Below are 24,162 nucleotides of genomic sequence, written 5' to 3'. Positions count from 1 at the left end.
TTCCCCAAAGCAGACAGGGCCCCCTTGCCCCCAAAGTCTTCAGATCCCGGACCGTTGCCGGTGGAGTTGGCGTCGATCACATCCTTATCCAGGAAATGGCGTTCTTAGCGCAAGCTGGACTTTGGCTTGGCATTGAAGCCCACTGTCAGCACAGACCTGATGAATGTTTCTGCAGCCTGGCTCGCCTGGCAGCCTCGATATTTTGGAGAGATTGTTCTTTCATGGGGTATGGAAATTACAGCGAGGAAGAGCCGTGAGGCGCAACCCAAAAAGACTGCCGGTAGCTAGCGCTAGTACGTAGCGACATCCGCGCATGCATACTGTAACTGTACCTCACTACTCGAGACGTAGAGATAGATGTATCCAATGCATTGACTGACAGACAGCGAGTACATACAGCGATGCCTGCACAGGCGTGGATGACGGAAACCAAACAAAAAGCAATAGGCACTTTTGCATCCCACATTAAACGAACGCTAAACCGGATACCGAAAGCGCCTAAACGACAAGGTCGCCGACCATTACCCTCTGGACGCCAGATGCACACAGGGATTATTGCTGGACGACCCAGACTCCAGAGTCAATACCACTGTTGTTAGCATCAGTTGCATACGCACTACTGGATCGCCACACAGGCCAACGCAAATACTGCTATGCGATGTTACATCTTCTTACGCGCTTCTTCAGCTTACGAGGCAAGCCTCTACTAACAGTTTTAGAAATTCGATCGGCCCAGTTAATACCCACGTTTTCCTGATCAGATAAGCAAGCACGGACGCTTACATACACTCGCCAGTCAGTATCTGATATCATTGCTTCGTCTGGCCGCCGGTGTCGGGAGTGCTTCAACAGTCGGTCTGCGGCATCTTTCCGCTCCTTCGACGACGAAGCTGCACGCACGTGTCGTGTAGGAGGTGATTGATACCTGGCTGTCTGGCCTGGCCTGGCCCTTTTAATTTGAGCAAAAGAAGCTATCGAACGCGAAATGAACCGTAACCAGTCCGCCGGCCACCTTCAAAAACAGCAATTCTGAAGACTACCTGAGATCAGATATTGCCGTCCCAACAACACCCAATGCCAAGGAGGTGTGGTTGCCGGCATACTTTGTCTCAACGGGCCGAGTGTTGTCGCCAAAGGAATACAATTCCAATGTTTGCTTTTCCCATCCAGTATTTGGCCGCGATGAGGCCGAAGGATGGATGAACTAATATCCTATTGCAATATCAAGCCTGGTTCGTTGGACCTGCATTCGTCGGCATTCAGTCGATTAAGCTTCCCCGGATTTTCGTGGGGGGGGGCCACACAAAAAATGATGCTGCTGGCGGCAGGTTAGTATGCAAATGAGTCTGGCAATATTCTTCGGTGGCTTGCAGCAGCAACCGTAGGACCCCCCTCTAGGCTCATGTTGGTTTCCTTTTCTCCGCCCAGCCTTTCACGGTGAAGCTATTGAGATTAGGCAGCCACCCCATCCAGCCATCCCTAAGTATCCAAGCCTTCCTCGGCAGCACTAGGGCAGACGCCTTTTGTTCTTCCAACTCTCAATCTTGACCCCTCGCAGCAAAAAAGAAGTTGAATTTGCACACATACAGACTAGCTGGGCCCCCCATAGGGAGATAGCAGCCCCGGCACTCCGTGAAGCCGAGCTTAGCCCCTTTTGGCGTGACAGGTCATATGGGAGTTCATGACTGGATCCTACTAGTTACCCGTCTCCATCTGTGTGCTTTTCTCAAATGACTCGTTTTGGTCCTTATTTTGATCCATTCGTCGAAGCGATATCTTGTCATAGTTGACAAGATTGGATCATCGCCTGCGCTAGTAGGCGCTGTGCCTTGATGTTTGTTGTTGTTTTTCTCCCCAAAAACTAGAACGACCGCACCTGTCTGAGCCTTGGCTGCATGTATGTCATAAGAACCAGATTCAAGGCAAGTACGGTCTACTGAAATCGTGATGGACGGAAGAATGCGCATGGCGTGAAAGGTTCGGATGCGCTCTGGGAAGGAAGCATGGGAAATTGAAACTACTAAGTGACTGGGTACATACAGTACAGATGAGGCACCAGGGGCGAAGCAGGGGTTAGATCAGGTTAGGTTAGGTTATTGTCGGGTGCACACCATGTAGAATTAGTAGAGATTACATACTTGGGGTGAACGGATGGGGTTATTGGGTGAGAGCCAAGAAGCATTGCCGCAGGTTCGTGACCCCTATACGGCGGACCACCGGATGAGGAAGGGGTGGGAGGTATGTATGCAAGCACAATAACCTCACGGCGGTCCTTCTGGGGCAGACATGGTGCTTCCCACATTTGCTGTCGTGGACTTCCCAGGCAATCATCGAACGATCTCATCTGATCCGAGACGTCTGTTTGCATGCGCTCAATCCTGGGTGTGGGCTTGAGGACCTCGTGGCCCGCCGCGGTCCAGTAAAACACCATGGACTAGTAATCAAAACCAGCCAGATGCGCCCGGGGCTCCTTGGAAAATCATCACTATTCGATAAAAGTCAGGTCTTAGATGGACTATCTTCTTGGCTCCAAAGTGGATAGGCAGATATGGTCGTGATCCTTCAATCATGGTATGTGCCCGCCGCAGAGAAGCATGTCCAACAAGATCTGGATCAAAACCAATCACTGGTATCACATGCGAGAGAGATGAGAAGAAGGTAGTGAGGAGCTCTTATGGATTAGTGGATTTGTCGCTGTCGTCACTGCTGAAGGCTGGCGCGGCAATTACACGACATCATAGCCGAGCTGCCCCCCTATTCACACTCCCACACAACGGCGCATACCACTGCGGACTTGTTTCAATGATGGATGCCATGTACTCCGGCTCGGGGCAACCTTCGAAACGTTGCTGATCTCTCTCCAGCTATTCTGGGAGGTGGCCGTGGGATCAAGCCAGATTCATGTTTGTATGATACCAGCATGCTTCGGCAACCCACCAAGTGAGGATCAGTCCGTTCGCTATATGCAAGGGCGCTCGAATCCTCCAACAACAACACACCAGCTCCTGAGCGCTACGTGACATATAAAGTGGCATTGTCCGCACCATGCACCTCAGCTACGAGGCTCCAATACGTGTTGTCATTGTGCTGGCCACTGACGCCTGGGCGGGTATCGGTGCCCGTTGCGGCCCTTTGCAACACTCCCGATGGGTACGGAAGCATGGCTATATCCACTGTCAACTATCTTGCAGTAGACGTGTCACTATGATCCGAGCAGTTAGGCTTCCATGCTTTCGGTGTTGGGCAATCAATGGCTCGGGGATCCAACGAACCAGTCTTCACGATACAGTATGGCCACAAGCCGTGATGTGTGAGTGAAGTCTCTTCCTTCTGGCCAGTCGAGTCCCTTCAACAGTGACAAGCACTTGTTTTTTCCCCTATTGGGCATCAAAAACGCGAGTCAGGGAAGAGAATGCCCTGCATAAACAAGGCAGCTCACCAAAGTCGCGATGGTGTCACAGCTTATCCCCATTTGTCGCGTTGCAGACTCGTGGGCCAATGACACTCGGGTTTCTCTCTTCTGGAAGCCCTAGGTGATTCTCGTCCTGAGGTACAGTCGTTGTTGAACTGCTCTCGCAGTTCAAAGGGTCTTTGTATGTTGGGGGCGCATATGGACCGACTGCTCAATGTCGAAGGGGTCGTTGACCTACCTTACTGGGTAAATCACCAGCGATTTTTGCATCTGACGGAACCACAGCCGTCATGTTGTGATACTCGTTGATCCGAGGCACATTCAAACACTGGCGCAACCCAGCCCACACGCCGAGAGCTGTCACATATATATGGATAACGAAGCTATGTGCAACTCCGACACTGCTCCAAGCCGAAGAGCCAAGCGGGAAAATCACCGAGGCTTAAACAGCTACCAGAGGAAAACAATACGGTGTAAGCAGTACTTGTGGTTAGATGGTGCGATGGTGATATAGTTGGGGTAGCCTCTGAACTCAAGAGGGCAATGCAGCCATTACATTAGGCTGGGATTTTGGACCGGGTTAATCAAGATGACGTTCCTTTTCCACAGCGTGAACGTTGCCCCCTCATCGCAACACTGTAAAAATTGGACACGATGTATTCATCGTGTTTTTTAGGCACAAGTCTGTAGCAGAGCAGGTGACTTAACAGAGCCTGGCCTCTCCAGTTTTGCACCTTCCAACCACTATTGCTTTCCGCCTCCTTACACAGTTGCAAAGACTTGCTGCTTGAAAGTAACGACATCGTGATAAGTATTACCATTCTAAGGCCCGGTTGATAATTGAGAAGCGTAACTACCTCCCCGTTTCGCAAGGAACCATGGGTCAACTCTGGCGATGGATATTTCGGCGCACCGTGGGTGTGGCATGTTTTGGCAGGGCCCGTTCAGGTCTGTTGTGCATGTAGACCATTATATAGACGCTACAGTGTGCATATGGCATGCGGACATTGGATTGCTCGCATCTTTATTGTGGCATATTTGATACAACAGCATACATTACTCCCCAGGAGCGTCATAAGACATGCCTTGCCCATGAGGATATATCTCGATTTATTAATGATACATGTTCCTCTCCCAACATCTGCTCTAGAGACGGAGACACTGGCCTCTGCCCAGATAATACACTCTATGCTACAGAAACAGTTTCTCCCCTCTATACTGTTGACTTCTCAAAAGACACCAGAAGGCATGATATATATTGGCGTATATCCCTAGGGGCGACTTTCGGTCCTTAAACCACCTGGGCAGATGGAAATGGCTGATAATTCGACCCTGAAACTCCATTATGCCACTGTCAACTCAACAGCCGGTACCTGAGTAATAACGCATGCAGGCTCACCTGCAGTTTAGGTTGATTGTAATCTTCTCCTTTTGCTTCGGGTGATTGTGCCACTGGCCGTGCCAATCTCCTCTACCTTCACTGTTTCAAGGGCAGTAACCTGCCTCTTCCTGGGAGACCGTGGCTTTGGCGTCTTCAGAACGTCCGGCGTCTCCGAAACAGTGTCTTCTATCTTTACTTTAACCTCGTCTACCTCGACCTTGGCGATGCTGCGATCCGAGAACGATTTCAAATTCGCCGTGAATAGGACAGACTGGGCCCAGCCAGCTTGGTCGCCCCAGATCTTGCGGAAGTGGTCGCCGACCGAGTCGTACATGGCCTTGGAGAAGGTCTTCGTCTTCACCTTGCCGAACTTGTAGTCGCGCTGGGCGATCTGCCAGACGTGGGTGTCGACCGGCACGGCCTCGCCCCAGCCCAGCCCCATGAGGCAGACGCAGTCGGCGACCTTGGGCCCCACGCCCGAGAGGGTCAGGAGCTGCTCGTGGGCTTCTTTGTACGTCGCGCGGCCGAGCTCGGGATCCTCTTCCGCGCCGAAGCCCGGGTTCTTGGGATTCGTCAGGCTCTCCAGCCAGCCCCGAGGTTTCTCCTCGGACACGAGACGCGCGGTCTCGGCGATGTACTTGGCCCGGTAGCCGAAGCCGAGCTCGCGTAATTGTGACTCGACCCCTTTGCCCATCAGGGCTTGAGGGCCGGGGAAGTCATGGAAGGGCTCTTCTCCGATGTGGCCGATGAGGGGGCCGTAGTACCTGCAAAGCTTGTGGACCTGGGCGATTGTTAGCCATTGTAGCCGTGGTACTTCCTACGTGGTAATCTAGGGCCGAGGAAACCCTACCATTTGAGAAATCCTCGAGATGTTATTGTTGCTACTGCAGATGAAACCGATCAGAGTTTCCCACGCATCCTGGCTCATGATGCGAATACCAGTGAACTTGGGCGCCTTCTTCCTGAAATTCAAGTCGTTTTGGGACCATAGCTCGTACAATTCCGCGGCATTGTGCTTCAAGCTGAAGTAGTGTCGGAGCAGTTGCTCCGTGTCATCACTGGAAGAGTGTTGCTCGGTAGGTTTCTCCTCCTCCTTGATATCTGGGGAGCCAGGGACTCCAGTAGTAAACCCAGGCCATGTGGTCTTGTAGTGCAGGTAGTCGGGATCTTGCTTTAAAGATAATATACGCCCGTGGATGGCGAGGTTCCTAGCACGGGTTTCAGCTTCTACTACGTATGGCATGGCACTTGATCCGAGGGTTGTCGAGGCTCACCACTCATCCTCGATTTTGCGCCATCGAAACGACTGTCCACAACGCAAGGAGGTGTCGATACACAGCTCAGTCAAGCTCAGGGGCAGCCTTCGCCACTCTGAAACCCGGCCAATAGCCATCAGACTTCTGATAAAATTGAATTGATTTGGGTGGAAGGACGAAAAGGCCGTTGCGAGCAGTGCAGTCTTTGAGACCAAATCTATCAAAGGGTCTGAGAACCCAGCAGTCAGTAAGTAGCAAGCTTGCAGCTCAAACAGGACCTCAGCCTCATCAGTCCCTAACAGTCCCTGCCAGTTCAGCAGAGAAGCGCCTGTGGGTCGCCCAAGGCGCACCATTTAGCGACCTAGCCGGGTCAGTGCAAGTCGCCATTCGCCAGCCAATAAGAGACCGCTGTTAGCTGCATAGGTCCCCACCTCATTTTTTCCAGAACCTGTCCAGCCTCACGATTCTGATTCCGCAATCCACAGTATACCTCTTAATGCTGGGAGCTTGAGAGATCCGGTTTCCATCATTACTGCACATCTCTATCTCTCTCGGGATCTCGCCCAGCATCACAATTGGCCAGCAACTTCCCGACGCGTCACTATGAACGGTGACGCCTACCCTTCTCGAGGTATGTCCAATCCCTTACCTACCCGTACTTACCCAACTTGTCCCGTCTCGAATCAGGCTAACCCTTGCGCGGCTGTTCCAGATGGCCGACACGGCTCGTCTCGTGATTACTCTTCCCGCGATGATCGACGCGACCGAGGTGGCCGCGGTGATAGAAGGGACAGAAGGCGATCCAGGTCGCCTAGACGCTCGCACCGCGACGGCCGAGAAGGCGACGTAGACACCTACGCATCGAGTCGCAGCCACAGAGACCGTGAGCGCGAAGACCGCTACGGGGGATCCGGTGGGCCTGGTGGCGGCAGCGGCGGCGGCGGAAGGGACCGCGACCGTAGGGAAGAGAATGGGATCGCGATCGTGGTGAGCGTGGCGGTGACCGCGGCGACCGTGGTGGTGACCGCAGGGGTGGAAGAGATCGTCGCGATGATGGCCGGCCTCCGCGACGCGACCGAGATCTATTCGATGACCGACGAGGCGACCGCCGGGGTGATAGGGACCGAGGTGGCCGAGACCGGGATGAGGATCTTTTCGCGCAAAACCGACGCGGTCGAAGCGCGACACCCCCGCCGAAGAAACGAGAGCCCACTCCAGATCTCACCAACGTCGTGCCGGTCCTCGAGCGCAAGCGCCGCATGACTCAGTGGGACATCAAGCCCCCGGGCTACGAGAACGTCACAGCCGAACAGGCAAAGCTATCCGGCATGTTCCCCTTGCCGGGTGCTCCCAGGCAACAACCCATGGATCCATCCAAGCTGCAGGCTTTCATGAACCAGCCCGGCGGTGCCGTTAACAGTGCCACCCTCAAACCCACCAACAGCCGGCAGTCCAAGCGCTTACTGGCTTACAACATCCCTCCTGGTTCTACCGAGGAGAGCATCACCTCTTTTCTTCAACCTACAGCTGAACGGCTTAAATGTTGTTGAGAGCACCGATCCCTGCGTTATGTGCCAGCTTTCCAAGGACGGTACCTTTGCTTTGCTGGAGTTCAGGAACCCTTCTGAAGCAACCGTCGCACTTGCATTCGACGGTATTTCCATGGAGGCCGCCGACGACGCTGCAGCGAATGGCGCTGCTGCTACAAGTGGGCTGCAAATTGTCCGACCCAAAGATTACATTGTACCTGCAGTGGTCGACGATACTGGCTACGAACCCGGTGTAGTATCGAGGGTTGTAGTCGACACACCCAACAAAGTCAGCATCGCCAACATCCCCCCTATCTTTCAGAGGACCAAGTCAGAGAGCTCCTGGTGGCATTTGGCGAACTTAAGGCGTTTACTTTGGTCAAAGATCAAGGAACCGACGAATCTCGGGTAAGTTTGAAATCAAGCCCATGATCACCCCCCTTCACTGCTAACTACCACATTCCCAGGGCATTGCTTTCTGCGAATATATTGACCCCAGCGCAACGGACATTGCTGTTCAGGGCCTGAATGGCATGGGTATTGGAGACAAGAGCCTCAAGGTTCGCAAGGCCAGCATAGGCATCACCCAAGTGGCCGGAGTTGAGATGGGAGTCAATGCTATGTCCATGCTTGCAGGCACCACTGCCACCAATCCCGATGAGAGCAGGGTATTGCAACTTCTCAACATGGTGACGGCCGAGGAGTTGATGGACAACGATGACTACGAAGGTAATTGACACAAGACCTTGATCCTGAGCGACTACAATACTAACATTGACCACTAGAAATCTGCGAAGATGTCCGAGATGAGTGCGGCAAGTTCGGAAACATTATTGCGCTGAAGATCCCTCGACCAAGCGGGGGCAGCAGGCAATCCCGCCGGCGTCGGCAAAATCTTCGTCCAATTCGACACCACAGAATCATGCAAGAAGGCGCTGCAGGAGCTCGCTGGTCGCAAGTTCGCCGACAGAACCGTGGTCACAACTTTCTTCCCCGAGGTACGTTGTTGCAACCTCCCCTTTTTATAGCTCGTGTGGCATAGAAACTGACAAAACCCAATAGGAGAACTTCGAGGTCGGAGCTTGGTAAGATTGAGATTGAAGCGAAACAACTTTCCTTTCCGCAGGCGCATCGATTGGGCCACAGCAGAGGATGCCGGAGAAATTGAATGAGTTAGGAGCCTTGGTGAGCGTTAGGCTCGTCGTGTAATTGTAACTTGTATTTTCGCAAGACCGGGACCATACGCCGATGGTACCCGAAGCCAAAGCCTGAGTTTGCATTGGTACACTTGAACCTATGCCATCCTGGTTGCTGGACATGTAGATACCGATTATGGCTCGCGCCATCTCCAGCTTCCAGTCTATCCTCGGTGTAATACGAGAACTGTCTATAGTATAGTTCTTGCCGCCACCAAACAGACCGCGACAGGTGGAATAGTAGTCTTGCTATCAGTGGCTACATGTTTTATTGCCAATTTTCATATCTAGTGGTGAGCCGCTTAAAGTGCGTTCATGGGAACAAAACCTAGACGAACCTGCGGCATCGGACCGAGACTAAAGCGGGCTTATACATGCTTAACTTCGAAGTGACACCACATAGGTTATGTCTCGTCATTGAGGAGGCCGGAAAGAGAACCGCTGCCTGCCTGCCTACCTAATCGTACGTCGCCGCCCTGTAATCCAGCTGTCGGGATTTGTTTTAAAGCAGAACACAGACTGAACAAAGGGTGACGAACCATTTGCCATCAACGTCGTAATATTCTCTTCAGTTTCGATCCAGTTTCATCACGTCTGCATATAATACGTACATACTATACTGCCCGTCATGTCCAGCCACAAGAGCATCACGGCGCACCTCCTCCAGCACCCCGACACGGCGGAGCTGTACAAGACAGCCACGCAGTGCCGTTTCTTGGAGCTCGCGGGCCAGGGCCGTCTGCCCAAAGAATCGCTATCGCAATGGCTGTCCCAGGATCGCCTCTACGCCCAGGCTTACGGGCGCTTCATAGGAGGGCTCATCTCGCGTGTGCAGCTGCCAATAAGCTCAGGGACGGAGGCTTCGCGCACTACGCTGTTCCGCATTCTAGTGATGCTGCAGACGGCGCTGATCGGGGTCACCACCGAGCTGCAGTTCTTTGAGAAGACCGCGATGGAATACCAGCTGGACTTGGCTGCCATGGAGGGTGGACAGGAGTTCGAAGCCAACAAAGTCACGAAGGCATGCATCGATCTGTTCGACTCATTTACAGCCGAGGCAGGGAGCGGAAGGTCACTTCTACAAGGTCTCGTCATGCTCTGGGCTTTGGAGAAGGTCTACTTGGACGCCTGGACGTTTGCGAAGCAACAGCGCGCCGCCACCGATGCCCTTGACGGGGGCGCGCTGAGGAACAAATTCATTCCCAACTGGGCCGGCCACCCATTCAGGGCCTTCGTGGACCAGATCCAAGAGTGCCTTGACGCATACGCATCAGAGACTGCGACCAGCGATGTTGATCAAATTGCTATGGATGCATGGAAAGAGATGTTAATCCTCGAGGAGGGTTTCTGGCCGAGGGTCCAGTGATATACATCAGGAGTCCATGGCTCCCACAGGCAGTTAGCAACTACAACCAATTGCAGCTAAAGAGTTAGTCGCTTCTGTAGTATATAATAAATACCGAATGTTGGTATGGTGAAATGTGCCTATAAGCTTTTCATATGTTAGCCAGTGTTAAAAACATGAAATGCGGTGCTGAAGTAGCAAATAGTAGCTCGAATCAGAAGGTAAATTCAATGCATTGACCCCGAGACGAATCCCAAGATCTAAAATAAGAGGTACCAGAAAAAAAGATGTATGTGATTGTCATCATTCGAGGAGAGGGTGGAAGAAGAAGATGGGAAGCTTACCCATAGCATTAATGAACACGACCTGTTCTGCAAGCCGATCATGCGAATCATGCCAGCAAGACGCAGCAGGTAGGAATTCGACTGGCATAACTAACAGACTCTTCCTGTATGCCCAATATGTTTCCGCAATAGAAGGGTTATTGGTAGGTAGGGGAAAAGAGGTTGAAGGTAGCAAAGAAAAAGCTTGTAGATCGCATCGTGCACGTTGGCGGTTTGCAAGTGCGGTGGAGCACTTAGGAAAACCTTAGGTAGCTGATAGACGGACGGAAAATACTCGGCCCTGTGAGTTCCTGGTTGATTGGGGGAAGCGATAAGACCAGCTCAAGCCAGCGACAGTGGGGCCCACGAAAAGCGAATTTTCCGCACATTTTGGGCTAGGTACCACCAAAAATCCAAAGCTGGGGTGGGTAAGCGCAATTGCACGAAAGCAACCAGTTCTTCTTTTTGCAATTTTCCTCGCGACCCAACGACCAACCGACGACAACCCCTTCCCATCTCAACCACCGACAGAATCCCTCGATCGTCAGCGCATTCTGCTCCAATACCGACAAAATGGGTCGTCTTCACTCCAAGGGAAAGGGTATCAGCTCGTCTGCTACCCCCTACTCGCGCACTGCCCCGGCATGGTTGAAGACCACTCCCGAGCAGGTCGTTGACCAGATCTGCCGCCTCGCCAAGCGTGGTGCCACCCCCTCCCAGATCGGCGTTGTCCTGCGTGACTCCCACGGCATTGCCCAGGTCCGCATCGTCACTGGTATGTAACAATAGCATATAGCTGCAAGCTCAAAAAGTGCCGCCGACCAAGCATTGTGAGGGGAAGAATATTTGGTCGTCCGGCACTGGGCAGTTTGGGCAAGATCATATGGCACCAAGACGCTAACAATTGGGAATAGGTAACAAGATCCTGCGAATCCTCAAGTCCCAAGGTACGGGATGAACCCTTTTGAAATGCTTTCAAGCGTCCCCCTCTAGCTATAAAACCCCCAACACGTCCTTGAGACGATGAAGGGTGGTCATATTATGCCTCTGTATGGTCAAGGCTGACAGAGTGATTCAAATGACAGGCCTCGCTCCTGAGATGCCCGAGGATCTGTACATGTTGATCAAGAAGGTAAAGTCCATTGAAGTGCCACACTTACCCCTCTGTGGCTTCTATTAACACAGCCTCCAGGCCGTTGCCGTCCGCAAGCATCTTGAGCGCAACCGAAAGGACAAGGACTCCAAGTTCCGCCTCATTCTCATCGAGTCGCGTATCCACCGTCTCGCCCGTTACTACAAGACCGTCGGTGTCCTGCCCCCTACCTGGAAGTACGAGTCTGCTACCGCCAGCACCATGGTCGCATAAGCGAGTTGTGGTAGGAGAGAAATGAATCTGCATTAGTTGCTTGGTCATGGAGTTTCGGAAAGGGAAATTATCTGCTTTCTGGGCATGAGCAGACACCGATTCGGCCATACTTTCTGAAAGATGGCTTGGGAAAGATAGTCTGGTTCTCACGAAGAGATATGTAATGACAATCTCATGAGGACACACGAAATTTGATTATCAACAACCCAATGCAGTGGTATCATGGAACGCTAAATCGAGAAAGATCCCGTGAATCTAGGCCACCTAGGCAACATGTAATAGTGCTGGCCCATGTCTCCTCATTTTCCCGGCCATAAACCTGAACGCCTGTTTTATGCGAGCCCCTTGTCTAGATAACCACCAAACGCAATCACTATGTTGATTGCTCGACTTCCTTGGAACGCTGTAAAAGAAACTCCCCCAGCACTCTCAAAGGATCCTTGGGTCTAGTTGTGGATCGTCAGTATGTGGGCCAAGAAGCCGTACGTACACCACACTGGCAAGAAATATGTTGCACACTCACTGTTCCTTGGCGACTTGCTTCATGCCTTCAAGCAGGGCCCCCGTCACTTTGGAGTTTAAGTACTGTCGTACCGGGGCGCCATGAGGAGGCGCTTCGGCCGGCATGGTGAAGCCAGCGTCAGGATGCTGTGAGGTTGCTCGTGAGCTCGACTCGGGCTGCTGTCCGTTCGTGCGCAGCGGCGTGCCAGTGCGCGCAGGCGGTGCTGGGCTGGCACCGCTTGTTGTTGCAGGCATTGCGGCTGGAACGGGCGACTAGTTGGAGAAAGTAGTGATGATGGTTAGCTTTTAAACTGCCCCGTCCAATTGCGGAGGGGTTGTTGCATGAGTCTCAGAAGATCGCCTTGGATCTAAAGTTGCGGGTGTTGATAGGTAGATAGAGGGAGGAGGGGAGGAAAGCCCGAAGATTGCAGAAAGCAAGGGTCTCATACGGGAGCCTGCTCGGTAGTAGGAACGTCTGTCATAGCAACATCCTTATTAACGCCTTCGACAACGGGCTCCGTGCTGGTTGCTGTAGCCGTTTGCGCTGCTACTGCTGTAGTGGACGGTGCTTCGGCGGGCGTCGAAGCGATGGGTGTCGCCTGGCTGAGCGGGCTCGGCGTCGGCACAGCAGCTAATTGCCCTGCTGCTCCGAAGGGCATGGGCACCGGGATCGGGGTCGTGGAGATGCGACGATTCTCCTCCGCCATGGTCTTTTTGTTGCTATTAACGAATCCTGCAGTGAAGGGTGGTGGGCTGTGGATCGGCGGCGCGTCGCGATAGATAATTTAAAGCTTCGCTTGGAGCTTCGTCGAGCAAACGAGCATACGGGCAGTGACATAGCTACAACTCTCAGCTGATGGCAGTTGGCATCAGTATGTACCTGAACACTGGGATTAACGAAAGAGCACGGGATCTGGTGTTCATCTCGTGTCCACTTTAAGTAGCGTCATTGAGTTCCTGCCCTCGACTAACGCGTTATCAGCCAGGCGAGCTGTTGTGCACATAGATGACGATAGATCCCGTTTCTTCCTGGAGCTAGTCAACTGCAGGGAAGAAGATGGTTTTCGTCCAAAACACGTACTTTCACCTTAGTAATGGATAAGTTTGTCACAAGGAAGCCGAAACCCGACTCAGCAGGACTTCGACTTCCTGCAGCCTCAGAGCAGCCGTCTGACAAGACAAAGCCTGAGCGACCTGCAAAGCGGGTAAAGCGGGAGGTATTAGATACGGACGGGGACTCTGACGGGGACCTCCTCGATCAGAACCTGTTCAAGTTAACTCCTGCAATCCGGAGAGAGGACACCACAGATTCGGTTTACGATGGCAACCCCCACTCGGAGCTGGAGCTGGAGTCGGGTCGACCAACAGCCATCGAGAGTTCACTTCCAGAGATCAAGGTCGACCAGGACGCTATCGAGGAGTACGAGACGTTCAGAGCCTCGCAGGGAGACCAGCCTGATGACTCCACCACCTCGAGATTCGTCAAGAGAGAGTGGGTCAAGGGAAGAGCTCCCTATACGTTGACGCCTTCAACCTGGCCCTAAGTACTGTCTTGGATGATGAAGCCCATCTCTTCGACGAGAACGAAAAAACACTATTTGACAACTGGGCTAACTTGAGCTATGAAGCCCAGTATCTGTAAGTCATCTAGCCACTCGCTATTCCTGCGCATATGCTCACCCACTCCCCTACTCTAGGTACGTTCGCCTGTTCCTCAGAAAAACGGCTACGTGGTACCGTATAGGTCGTCTGAGCTACCATGACGACATAGCGGACACCGAACGTGCTGTCCAGGACTTACAGCGATCTCGTGATCTTCCAGCGGCGTCCCCAAGGTCTCAGTCAGAGCGCGAAAACTTGTTAACTCCATTTGTAGACGAAGAACACAAATTGGAAAACGTGTTCGCATTTGCCGATAACTCTGATGACTATATCGACACAGTAGAAGAAGCTGTGTCCCTTTTAAGTCTCGAGGAGTTGAAAAGCCTTGCCAAGGAAGCCAAAGTTCAGGGGAAAAACAAATCTGATATCGCGAAATCGATATGTAGGATGAGTAACCGTCAAGCCGGGCTGATGTCTCTAGGTCTCCGACGGTCCAGTACACATGGATCTGTCGACTCTCCTGATAACAGGACCCCCGAATGTGATTCACCTGGGACTGGCAACCCAACCGATTCCAACAGAAACCAGCATTTTCTTGACAAGATTTTGGCTATCACAGGGCCTTGCATCAGACTCTCTCTGCCTGTCTTCAAACTATTCGAAAGAGTCCACTTAGTCTTCTACCGCTCCACGCTATGGACAGAAAAGTCTCTCACTGCCATCATTCTTGCGAAGATTGCGCGGCGGAACTTTCCTCACTACATTGTCAGTAGATCTACCAATATATTCACCTCGAGAGGTCATCTACTGGAGTTTGAGACGGCAATGCGGACAGAATTCGCTGTAGACAGTGTGCTAGAATTCAATGGGCCTGCTGGGGAGGAAGGCTTCCGCAAGATCTTGGACCTCTTTGAGAAGATCTACCCGCGATGGAAGCATTTACTTGCGCAAGAACAGGAAAAGGAAGAAAGAGTATATGAGTCAGGCGAAGGTACATACTTGCGACGATTTCGCCAGTTCACCCCTACACTCGCATCATACACAAAGCCGCTTATGTGCTAGGCCGGCAGAGGGAACACCTCAAGGAACATTCACTTCTGGCCGAATTGCTGGAACAAAGGCTCTTTCATCCGGCAAGACGAGGCTCTTGGCACCAGCGAAAAGCCTTACTGGAGGAACATTACATGTATGCTCTGGATCGAGATCCGGCTTCCACGAACGAAGAAATCCAAAAGAAGCACTGGAGGCGGACCGCAGCAGCAACTTGCGAGGCAGCTCTAGAGGATCCTGATTGCCATCTCAAGTACCACTATGACTTACAGAAACGATTACTTAAGCTAGAGAAACGGCTCAAGATCCCCAAGCGCCTACAGCACGACTTTGGCCATGTTCGACTCAAGCACACCCGAGGAGCACTTTGTGGAGGGAATCCAACTCAAGAAGGATGACGTTGTAGGGAAGAAGGGCCGCGCAGCAAGCACCAAAACCATCTGGGTGGACGAAGCCGAGGGTGGAGGGGAGTGCAGTGTCGAAGCCATGTGCCTCAGTTGGTACCGGAACCAGGGATGGAAAGGTTACCATGCAGAGGGGGGCATCGTGCGCACATTGTTTGCCTACTTGTTCTTCGATATCCTCTTCCTCTACATCCCCAACGTCTTCCAGACAGCCTATCAGACCTGCCCCCTGGATTTGCATACGGACTCGTTCTACCCAACACGAGCATCTGAAATCAATCACAGGCTGGTCGAGATAGCGAATGGCCAGGCGGCACGGTTGGTTGAGGACGTTGACACGAGAGAGAGGGAGCGCAGGACCTGCGTGGTGGGCCTGAACTGGGATTACGAATTGCCGGACCTCTTGGAGCTGGTCACTTGCTTTGATGGCACCGCCCTTGCTACGATCTGCAAAGTTATAGCCCAAGAGTATGGGCAGAGAGGAGGTGGTCTCCCCGACTTGATTCTCTGGAGAAGCACGCCTCAGAAGGAAGTCATGTTTGCTGAAGTGAAGAGTGCCAACGACCGGTTGAGTGACACGCAACGGCTATGGATCCACGTCTTGACAGGAGCAGGCGTGAAGGTGGCCCTCACCAACGCAATGGCTAAAGAGATCCGAGAGATCTGAGCGGAGGGCATGTTGCGAGCAACTGGTTGGCTGACTCAAACGATGACTGCTGTAAGTCTGCAAGCCTTGGCACGGCCGAGGGCAAGGATACAGTGGCACAGCGCAGAAAGAAACGACTAGGGTCACACGTGCACGAGCAAGTGTTTACGCGTGATGTTTTAGACAGCTTCCTCTTCTGGCATAGCCGTCTGAAACACTTGACAGGTATCGCCAGGGAACTGGTACCGGTGGCTCTCATCCCCTTAATTGCCAACGCGCTGCTTTCCACCACATCGGTAGGTATTGTACAGACCAGGTACAATTTTAGTACGATCGGAGTGACGTTTTAAACGTCTGTTGTGGTCGGTGTGACTTCTGATTGGTCTCTTTAACCATGCTACGGTATGCACGGCCGTGTCAATCGTTTATTGAAAGTATTGTACGAAAAGCAGCGCTTTGGCAATTAAGGGGATACCGACTTGGCAGTTCCGACGAGTAAGCAATTTCCCCCTCATGAGAGGGTACATCATCGAAGCGCCGGCGATGCAGGGCTTCGGCGTTTCAATTTGGGTAACTTGTTTCAACTACAAGGAACTTGTACGCCTTCCAGATCAGGAAGGGCGCGTTCGGAGAATAATTCGTCAACCTTGAAAGCCTTATTTGATCGATGCAATCTATCAAACTACACTGCTAGGCATGGTCATCCCTCGGCTGTAGAAATGGGCTCTGCGACAAATATTTTAGTGCGTATACGACATGTCTACATATGTTTGGGTCTTGCATGACTTGTGGTAGCCAAGTGCGGCCAAGATACGACGTGCGCAAGTCATTTGTTGGAGAAAGTCACCTTCGTAGATGGGGACGGCCAAAAAACCCTCCATCCATAATATATGATATCTCCCGGTCATCTATGGATGCTGGTTCCCCGTGGATGGCCACATCTACAGCGGCCTTCCGCACTCGACCGCTGCTTCGCGGGCGGCGGTGAGGTCAATATCTGGGCCAATACCGGTGCATTTATGCTGCTAGTGCAGTCGGCAACTGCGCAGCACGGACCCTCGTCAACAAAGTTGCTGGTGGTGCTGGCTGCTACTGCTGAAAAGGCGAGCTGGTCAATCGGGTGATGAGGGATGTGTGGTGTATGTTCACGTACAGTATCTGTGTGTGCCTTACCCCCAAAGGTCGCGGGCGCTTAACTGCGCCGCAAGACAGCCAATGGCAGGGCGCCATGGGAGTGGGTATATGCAGAACACCTGGATCCCCATTGCCGTTGGTTGGCTGTCAGGCCCAGATGCAAAGGCGTTTAGCGGGATCCTGGTAGAAATCCCTGGAGCCCTGGATCCCTGTACCCTGTCCGGTTCAAGTCCCATGCAAGTCCCAGGATCTCGGGACATCTGACAGACCAATTCGAACAACGAGGAAACAAGCAAATTAGGGGCCGGCCGGCCGCGGGTTCAGTGAGCGAAGCCGCTGACTGCTGCTGACCATGTGCGTACCCATCTTCATCGGTAGGGTGGCTGGTCACCCCCATTAATACTAGACACAGTCGCCCAATCTGGTGGACTGCCGAGCACGAGGAGGAGAAGTAGTAAGTGGCCAAATAATGTTGAGGTGGATGGAGGGGTTCTACCCTTTTTTTACCTTCTTCTTCTTTCCTTCCGTGCCAACTTGGAGGTGGTCAGGTTTTCTCCCACTCGGGCCGCTCGAACGATGATCAATAATAGATCGACGTCCGTTATATGACCACCATCGCAACATTAGCTGTAAAAAGAAAAGAAAAAAAGAGAGAGAAGAAGTAAAACATCGTCAAGTATGCAGGTGCTACTCTTTGCATGCCGTGACTTGCCTGCCTGTTTCCTGTCACGGGCAGGTTTGTGACGGCAGTTTACATATACACATCGGTAACCTACCATCGGCTTATGTAGTCCCTACCTAGCTAGTCAGAAAGTGGGCTACCCCCCTGGTTCTTCTTCCCTCCTTGGGAGTCATTCATGTATTTTGCCCAATTGATCTCCAGCCGGGAACAGGTAGAGAGAGCTTGCTTCGCTGCAAGGTGCGATTTTGAGGGGAGGGGCAGATTTTCGTTCCCAGCTTCCCCCCCCTCGCTCCCTGTCTCCCTTACTGCGTGCCCCTTTGCTTTCTCGCGTGGGAATCGAAAATATACCCAACCTGGCCAAGTCGAGTTAGTAAGTACTTAGAGTAGGCTGGGCCGCGGCGGCCAACAAGACCGACCGCTCCTATCACGACCACAAACAGACACGCAAGAAAAAAATTCAGTACGCCCTTGGTCGACTCGTAGGCCGCGTTACATAGTGTAATACAGATAAACAAATAAACAAACAAGTAATACCGGGGCTGGGAATCACGAAACAGACCGCTAGGGTGCGCGAACATGAACAACAAACATTTTTGCAGGGCTGGTAATGATGTTCTAGCCATTGAAGAATAGTAGTGATGTTTTGTGTAAGGTATGTAGAGGCAGTAGAGACGAAGGGGTGGGGGCTTGAGTGGCTGCATCACGATGCTACATGAAGTACACCAAGTACATGGTCTGCAGCAAAAACCACCAAAGAGCAATGCTTTCCATCCAAAAAAAAGACAACATAAGGCATAAAGACATTTCGTAGCAGATATCCTCCCAGATCGTATCGTAGTCATTGACCCGTCCCTCTAAGTTGGAACGCATCAAAGTAACCAGAGTAGTAACGCCTTCCGCCAAATCCCTTTCCTTCTTCGCCAGTTTGTCATCCGTTTCCCAGTACCCAACTCTAATTGGTATCGTCATTCCAGCCTATCTCTGTGTGACTGCCTAGGTGTGCGCTGGGATTTGCACACAGAGACAGAAGTCGCGTATGTATAAGCAAGACAGGGGGTGAAGGCAGAGGTAGGGTGTGTTCTTTCAAGCAAGTGTCAAGACGACGCCGGCCAGCAACGCCATAAAATGATCATCAAGAACCCTCCCAGTTTCAGGTAATTGCAGGGCTCATGCCTCGTGTTAGGGGCGCGGGTGGGCGTGTTAAATGTCGCTGCGTCTTGAGCAGCAAGTAATAGCGGAAAAGCAAATAAGCCGTCATCTCGTTTCCGTTTAGCTCTTTGCGGAATAACGAGGGTGGTTAGTCGCCTGGATGGAGCGACTGGGTTGGTGGTTGCTTTTTCAAGCAATCTCAGAATAGAGGTAGGTTTGTCGGCGGAATATAAACAAAAGAAAAGAGATATCCCAGTGGAAAAGAAGACTTTGGTTGAATTCGGAAGAGAGTAGGCGAGGCTCGCTGGGGCTTGTGTGTAGACAGTGTCGTAGTATTATTAATGGCGCTTAGCTACGCCGAGTTTGCCCTTGTGCCCAGAAGTGGTGGTGACGGTGCTGACGATTTTGGTGTTGTCCCAGCTGCCGCTGCTTGTGCTCTGGTAATAGCCTGTGATGTTGCTAGAGACTTGGGGCACTCTGTCCTCCTCCTCTTCCCCTTGGGAGCCGGGTTCATCCTCGGCGTGTAAGTAACTGTCCTGGTGACGACCTCTCGGATATGTCGTACGCTCCTCCCACTGCTTGATGAATGCTTGGTGGCCTTGGAGTCCTGCGCATATCGTGACTTGAGCGCTGCCTCCCAGTCGAATGGCGACCTGGCGGAGCGTGCACTGAATGGCGATCTTGCAGTTGCGCTCATGGGGGATTCCAGAGTTGATAACGCCGGAGAAGGAGGAACAAGCAAGCTAGGGAAAGACGTAGCACCAGTCGGCGGGGCTGACATGGGATGGGCTGGATACGGGCTGCTGGCTGGGGATTCGTGGTTGCCGCACTTGCACGAGCAGTCCGTCTGCTCGCTGCTGGCCGTCGAGGGCATGGAATCCACAGCTACGGTATCTTCTGCCTCGTCGTCGTCGTCCTCACTGGAGCTGCCGGGTCTTTTTTCGGGGATCACAGGAGAAGTGACGGACATGGCCTTGAGGAAGTCCATGTAGGCCATAGGCGGACTGATGGGAGTTTTCGTATATTCCTCCTTGATGAAGTCGGGAACTGCCGAGACTGGCGTCTTGGCGGATAGGGCAGATAGCTCCGATGGGAATGTCGCCGTGACGGGCGTCTTTAACTGCGCAAGCTTGGGTTTGCTCGTAGGCATTTTGGCGGTCATGTTGGCAAAGTGGTGGTGACAGTAAAGATTAGGTATGATGTAACGGGTTGCGTTTACCCACAGAGATCAAGTCAAGTAAATGACTCGGAAGGAGGGACGGACGGAAGGGAAGCCAAGGAGGGACGCCTACAAGCTGCACTGACAAAGTCACCGTGGGGGAGGGAAACTTGTGTCGGCAGTTGTGAGAGGAGGGAGTAGCGTGAAAGATGGGAAGAGGAGTCTATGGAGTTATATTATGTGAATTTTGTCGCGGTCACTGCAGGTGCAGTAGGCGGTCGTGTTGTGCCTTGGGAGGGCCCGAAGTGCTTGGCCTCTCGCGCCGGGGGCGAGGGAGGGGCGCGTGTGCTAGCTGGGGCTAGGAGACGCTGAGACGAGGGCGCCAAACGGGAAGGGCTACAGCTAGTCCGTCGATGTGACGAATGCGCCCAGGTATGGGGGTGGTGACCTTCCGGGATTGTAAGGCTAGGAACCAGGACGAGGGCCGAAGAGCAAGCCTGGTGGAGGATCCCACTCAGCTTAGTCGCGATGACAAGGGTAGAACGTGTACTGCCCACGATCCGACTTGGTATATCGATGCACCAAGAGAGCAGTTCCCGCCTGCTTGCAGTAGAACGGACCCGGTCAGAAATACGTGGATAAGTAGGAAGAGCCGTAGAAAACGACGATGAGGGGCCCTTGGAGAGAGTGTGTGGGCAGAGGGCCGGTGATTGGGCAACCAAGGCGGCAGCACTGCAGTAGACTACAGCCAAGTAGAGATGGGGAGTATGTAGGACTCTTGCAAAGCAGCAGCAGCAGCAGGCTTTTCTGCTACAAACAGCAGCCTGGATGGACGTCGACAAAAACAACGGATGACTGGACGGAGGGATGTGTGCTGAGACTATGCTTTAGCGTGCATGCATATCAAATTGGAGGAAGAGGCAGGATACTTTGGACATACCTCGAGCAGTTCCAGCGGCTAATACCTCGAGCAAAAGCAGGCGGTGGTAGGTGATGAAGGAAACCAAGCCTCGAGAAGATTTTACTCTCAAAGTAGGTATGCGATATTACAAACGGGCAGAAAACGTAAGTAGAGAAGCTGGGCGACTGTCACAGGCCAGAGGGAGACAGTGATTGGCTGCTGGGCCCTGGCGTATGTTCCTGTAAGAGCACCAAAGCCTCCAGGGATTGGCGGATGTATTTTGCTGTGGTTTGTGGCCTTGGGGGGGAAGCGCCTGCCTGTAAACTGGGTACGGAGGTACCGGCAAGGTATCTGGAGTCCCTGTATTCCGGCTGAGACACTGGCAGATTCCGCTGTCTGATTCGTTGGCGTTCCCGCACTCCACTGAAGGGGGGAAGGGAGGGCGCTACCGCTATTCTTAGCATATTTCTAGCACCAATGCCCACACTGCTTCGCCATTGGCTGTCGGCCATGGGACTTGTCGGCAGCTTTCTCACTTACCTACCTGCAAGCAGAAGTGATGTGTACGCGCACACACACACAGGTTACACAAGTTGGCGCTGGCAAGTCGACGGTCGATGCAAAGACTTGTGTCGGCGTCTCACGGACTTTAGCTAATAAGCTGACCAGCTGAAGATCTATGCAGTAGGCTCAGCCGCAGAGACAGGATGATGCCAGGATCGTGGGTGATGGACCAAGTTCGGGAGGACTGCCCAAGGTTGGGCAAGAGGCCACAAAGTGATGTTATTGGCCCAATGAGGGAAGTACGTAAAGAGGTAAGAGTGTGAAGCTTGAGCAACTGGCTGATGACGGGACGAGGTTACTTTCATTCTCATTGACAGCGGGGCATAACGGTCATTTATCCATATTTTCGTCAGCTTGGCCTTCACGTTCAGGTTTGAACTTCTTCCAAATCTGTTTCCATACTCCCGTCCTGCTTCAGTCAGCGCGCGGCTCCGGCTCAGAAATAGAAAGGAAGGGGTGGTGTTTTGCTTCGTTTGCAATTGGTCTACAGCACCGCCAGAGAGAGGCTGGCCGGCTTCCTCGTTGCTAGTATATTTCTTATTATTAGGTGCAGGTGCGGGCCCATTTTCGGAGCCTGGGCCTATTTTCCCTATTTTCCCTATCCTCCTCCCAGATCCAGAGCGCGCGCCACTTGACACAAGAGATCGTGTCTTAAGGCGGTGCAGTTCATCGCTCCCGTTGGCGACGACTGCTCCGCCAAACAACGCCCGCCGCTTCCCACGTCCGATACTCAGCGCCAACACCTGCGCGGCTCCCCGGACTCGAGGCCCCATCTCCATCGAGTCAGCAGAATCCTACGAACATGTCCATTCATTCATTGACTGACTGCCTCCCATGCCACGTCGGAGAAAACTTCGAGAATTTTGCTTTGCCCATTGGTCGCATGCAACCGAGCAAGCCCCCCCCCCCCTTGCTCCTTCCCAATCCCATTTGCTTCCTGCTTGCTCCCTTCCCACCCCCTCAGTTCTTAAGCGCCATCAGCCTTCTTCGGATTCGCTGGTTTGCATGCCATCGAATCCTTCCAATTTCCAGCCTGCAATTAATCTGCGCTTAGTGGTTGATATGATTGCTCCATATGCCGCCATCGTACCCCGGCTTCTGCAGTTGGTGGCTTTCTCGACCCTTCGGCAGTGTCGCTTAGAGAAGCACCCCGGCGCCGGCTGACACCAAAGCATGGAATGCCATGTGGTTGTCGTTGTCGTGGTCAGAAAATCTCTCCGCGATTCCCCTTGTGGGAAACTGATGACGCTGATCGCTGGATCGCTTGCTTGCAACATGGCACCATGTAAGCGGTCATTTCCGGTTGACATGCGCCAGATCCTTCAGGTAGACGCGGTCATCATATCGTGCAGCCTCCAAGGGAGTCTGGAACTCCCCTATCATGCACAACCGCAGCCGCAAGGAGGAAAGGCATGCAACCAGAGAATCGCTTTATCATGGTTCCGGCTACGAGATCGATGGCTCAGCCTGCAATAGGACTGACAAGTTATGGCCATGTTACGACGATGCCGCCTTGGAATGCCTTGGAGTTTCCAGAACATTGGGTCGAAACACTGGCCGTATTGAGCAGGAGGTGGTGGTGCACAGGTAATCTTGAGGCCCGCTCGTTGTTTGCTAGCCAATAGCAAGGGACATCAATTCTGATCAGACGTGTTGATACCTTGTTGTATCTTTCAGACCAATCATGATCCCTCAGCTGAATGTCTCCTACTAGCCGGGCGCATTCCGGTATCAACCCTCATGTACGAAGGCTCAGGGGTCCCTGGACCAGAAGCATCGCAACCTGCACCTCCATGGCTAATACATAGTCGCTATTGGGTAAACTTCTAGTGCCATCACTGGCCATTCTTTCAAGTTGCGAGTTGCCTGAGGGGAGACTGTAACGGCAAGTGGTTGTACGACTGAATCAAAGGTTCATGTCTCGGCTACTGCACCTTAAGATGCGCCATCAAGCGCGCGGATGCTCGGGAAACATGTGTAATCAACATGCAATTGCTGACCAAAGAGACCATGGGAAGCTGCATCGCTAGCCGATTTCAAACTACTACTCTGAATTGTGGATGGCAACATGGTTCCAGATGTTGGTCGAGATACAGAATAAAACCTCCCATATGCTGAAACCTAGGATACACATCCTAGGTCTTACCTCTGATAGACGGACACCTCTCCCGAAAACGGCGGTACAAGTGGATGTTTTCTCGAAGATGTACTCACGACAATAAAGTCCTCAGGTTGGTGTCCTCGTCATGCATATGAACTCGTATTAGTCGCAGGTACAGCGAGTGACTCTGCAAAGGAAAGCTCGACACACCAACCTGCTAGATGCAACGCTGCTTTTTAGAATGCAACCACTGATGCTTGTCCGTCGACCCAGTTGAATGCGGCGTACGGTACGCCTACATCATCCTACTAGGCGTTGCTGCACATCGTCCTTCTCATATAGAAGGTTGGACTTGAGGAGACTCCCTGTTCCACAGCTCAGATGGGTAGGTGGCCGGACTATTCTTCCCATAGAGGATGCAATGCATGGCAAGAAGTTGGTCCAGCGTTGCTTTTTTTTTG

At 52.6% G+C, this 24,162-nt stretch overlaps 7 protein-coding genes across 7 annotated transcripts; 4 read left to right on the top strand and 3 right to left on the bottom strand.

The window, feature by feature from the left end:
• Positions 1-4,818: 4,818 nt before the first annotated feature.
• Positions 4,819-6,036, bottom strand: PG994_011190 (uncharacterized protein; the record flags this gene model as incomplete). The annotated part of the gene is made up of 2 exons (XM_066862599.1): positions 4,819-5,574; positions 5,644-6,036. 2 exons carry the CDS (start codon positions 6,034-6,036, stop codon positions 4,819-4,821), a joined length of 1,149 nt encoding a protein of 382 aa, XP_066711709.1.
• A 616-nt stretch (positions 6,037-6,652) lies between these two features.
• PG994_011189 (u2 snrnp auxilliary factor protein) lies at positions 6,653-8,750 on the top strand (the record flags this gene model as incomplete). Its single annotated transcript, XM_066862598.1, has 7 exons — positions 6,653-6,962; positions 7,019-7,456; positions 7,494-7,834; positions 7,873-7,986; positions 8,046-8,307; positions 8,364-8,576; positions 8,641-8,750. 7 exons carry the CDS (start codon positions 6,653-6,655, stop codon positions 8,748-8,750), a joined length of 1,788 nt encoding a protein of 595 aa, XP_066711708.1.
• Positions 8,751-9,402: 652 nt separating this feature from the next.
• On the top strand, positions 9,403-10,140 carry PG994_011188 (uncharacterized protein; the record flags this gene model as incomplete). The annotated part of the gene is made up of 1 exon (XM_066862597.1): positions 9,403-10,140. The coding sequence occupies one exon, from the start codon at positions 9,403-9,405 to the stop codon at positions 10,138-10,140; it is 738 nt and encodes a 245-aa protein (XP_066711707.1).
• An 875-nt stretch (positions 10,141-11,015) lies between these two features.
• PG994_011187 (40S ribosomal protein uS15) lies at positions 11,016-11,808 on the top strand (the record flags this gene model as incomplete). Its single annotated transcript, XM_066862596.1, has 4 exons — positions 11,016-11,217; positions 11,357-11,389; positions 11,528-11,574; positions 11,635-11,808. The coding sequence occupies 4 exons, from the start codon at positions 11,016-11,018 to the stop codon at positions 11,806-11,808; spliced, it is 456 nt and encodes a 151-aa protein (XP_066711706.1).
• A 373-nt stretch (positions 11,809-12,181) lies between these two features.
• On the bottom strand, positions 12,182-13,016 carry PG994_011186 (uncharacterized protein; the record flags this gene model as incomplete). Its single annotated transcript, XM_066862595.1, has 3 exons — positions 12,182-12,254; positions 12,332-12,582; positions 12,759-13,016. The coding sequence occupies 3 exons, from the start codon at positions 13,014-13,016 to the stop codon at positions 12,182-12,184; spliced, it is 582 nt and encodes a 193-aa protein (XP_066711705.1).
• Positions 13,017-13,403: 387 nt separating this feature from the next.
• Positions 13,404-16,032, top strand: PG994_011185 (uncharacterized protein; the record flags this gene model as incomplete). The annotated part of the gene is given in 5 exon segments (XM_066862594.1): positions 13,404-13,801; positions 13,819-13,947; positions 14,007-14,902; positions 14,929-15,299; positions 15,322-16,032. The coding sequence occupies 5 exon segments, from the start codon at positions 13,404-13,406 to the stop codon at positions 16,030-16,032; spliced, it is 2,505 nt and encodes an 834-aa protein (XP_066711704.1).
• A 3,296-nt stretch (positions 16,033-19,328) lies between these two features.
• PG994_011184 (uncharacterized protein) lies at positions 19,329-20,126 on the bottom strand (the record flags this gene model as incomplete). Its single annotated transcript, XM_066862593.1, has 1 exon — positions 19,329-20,126. The coding sequence occupies one exon, from the start codon at positions 20,124-20,126 to the stop codon at positions 19,329-19,331; it is 798 nt and encodes a 265-aa protein (XP_066711703.1).
• Between the last annotated feature and the right edge of the window lie 4,036 nt (positions 20,127-24,162).

The sequence above is a fragment of the Apiospora phragmitis genome (genome assembly GCF_038363925.1).
Source record: "Apiospora phragmitis strain CBS 135458 chromosome Unknown utg000010l:1.0-9815664.0:1.0-9183399.0, whole genome shotgun sequence".
Lineage (NCBI taxonomy): Eukaryota > Fungi > Ascomycota > Sordariomycetes > Amphisphaeriales > Apiosporaceae > Apiospora > Apiospora phragmitis.
This window is presented reverse-complemented; position numbering and strand designations above follow the sequence as displayed.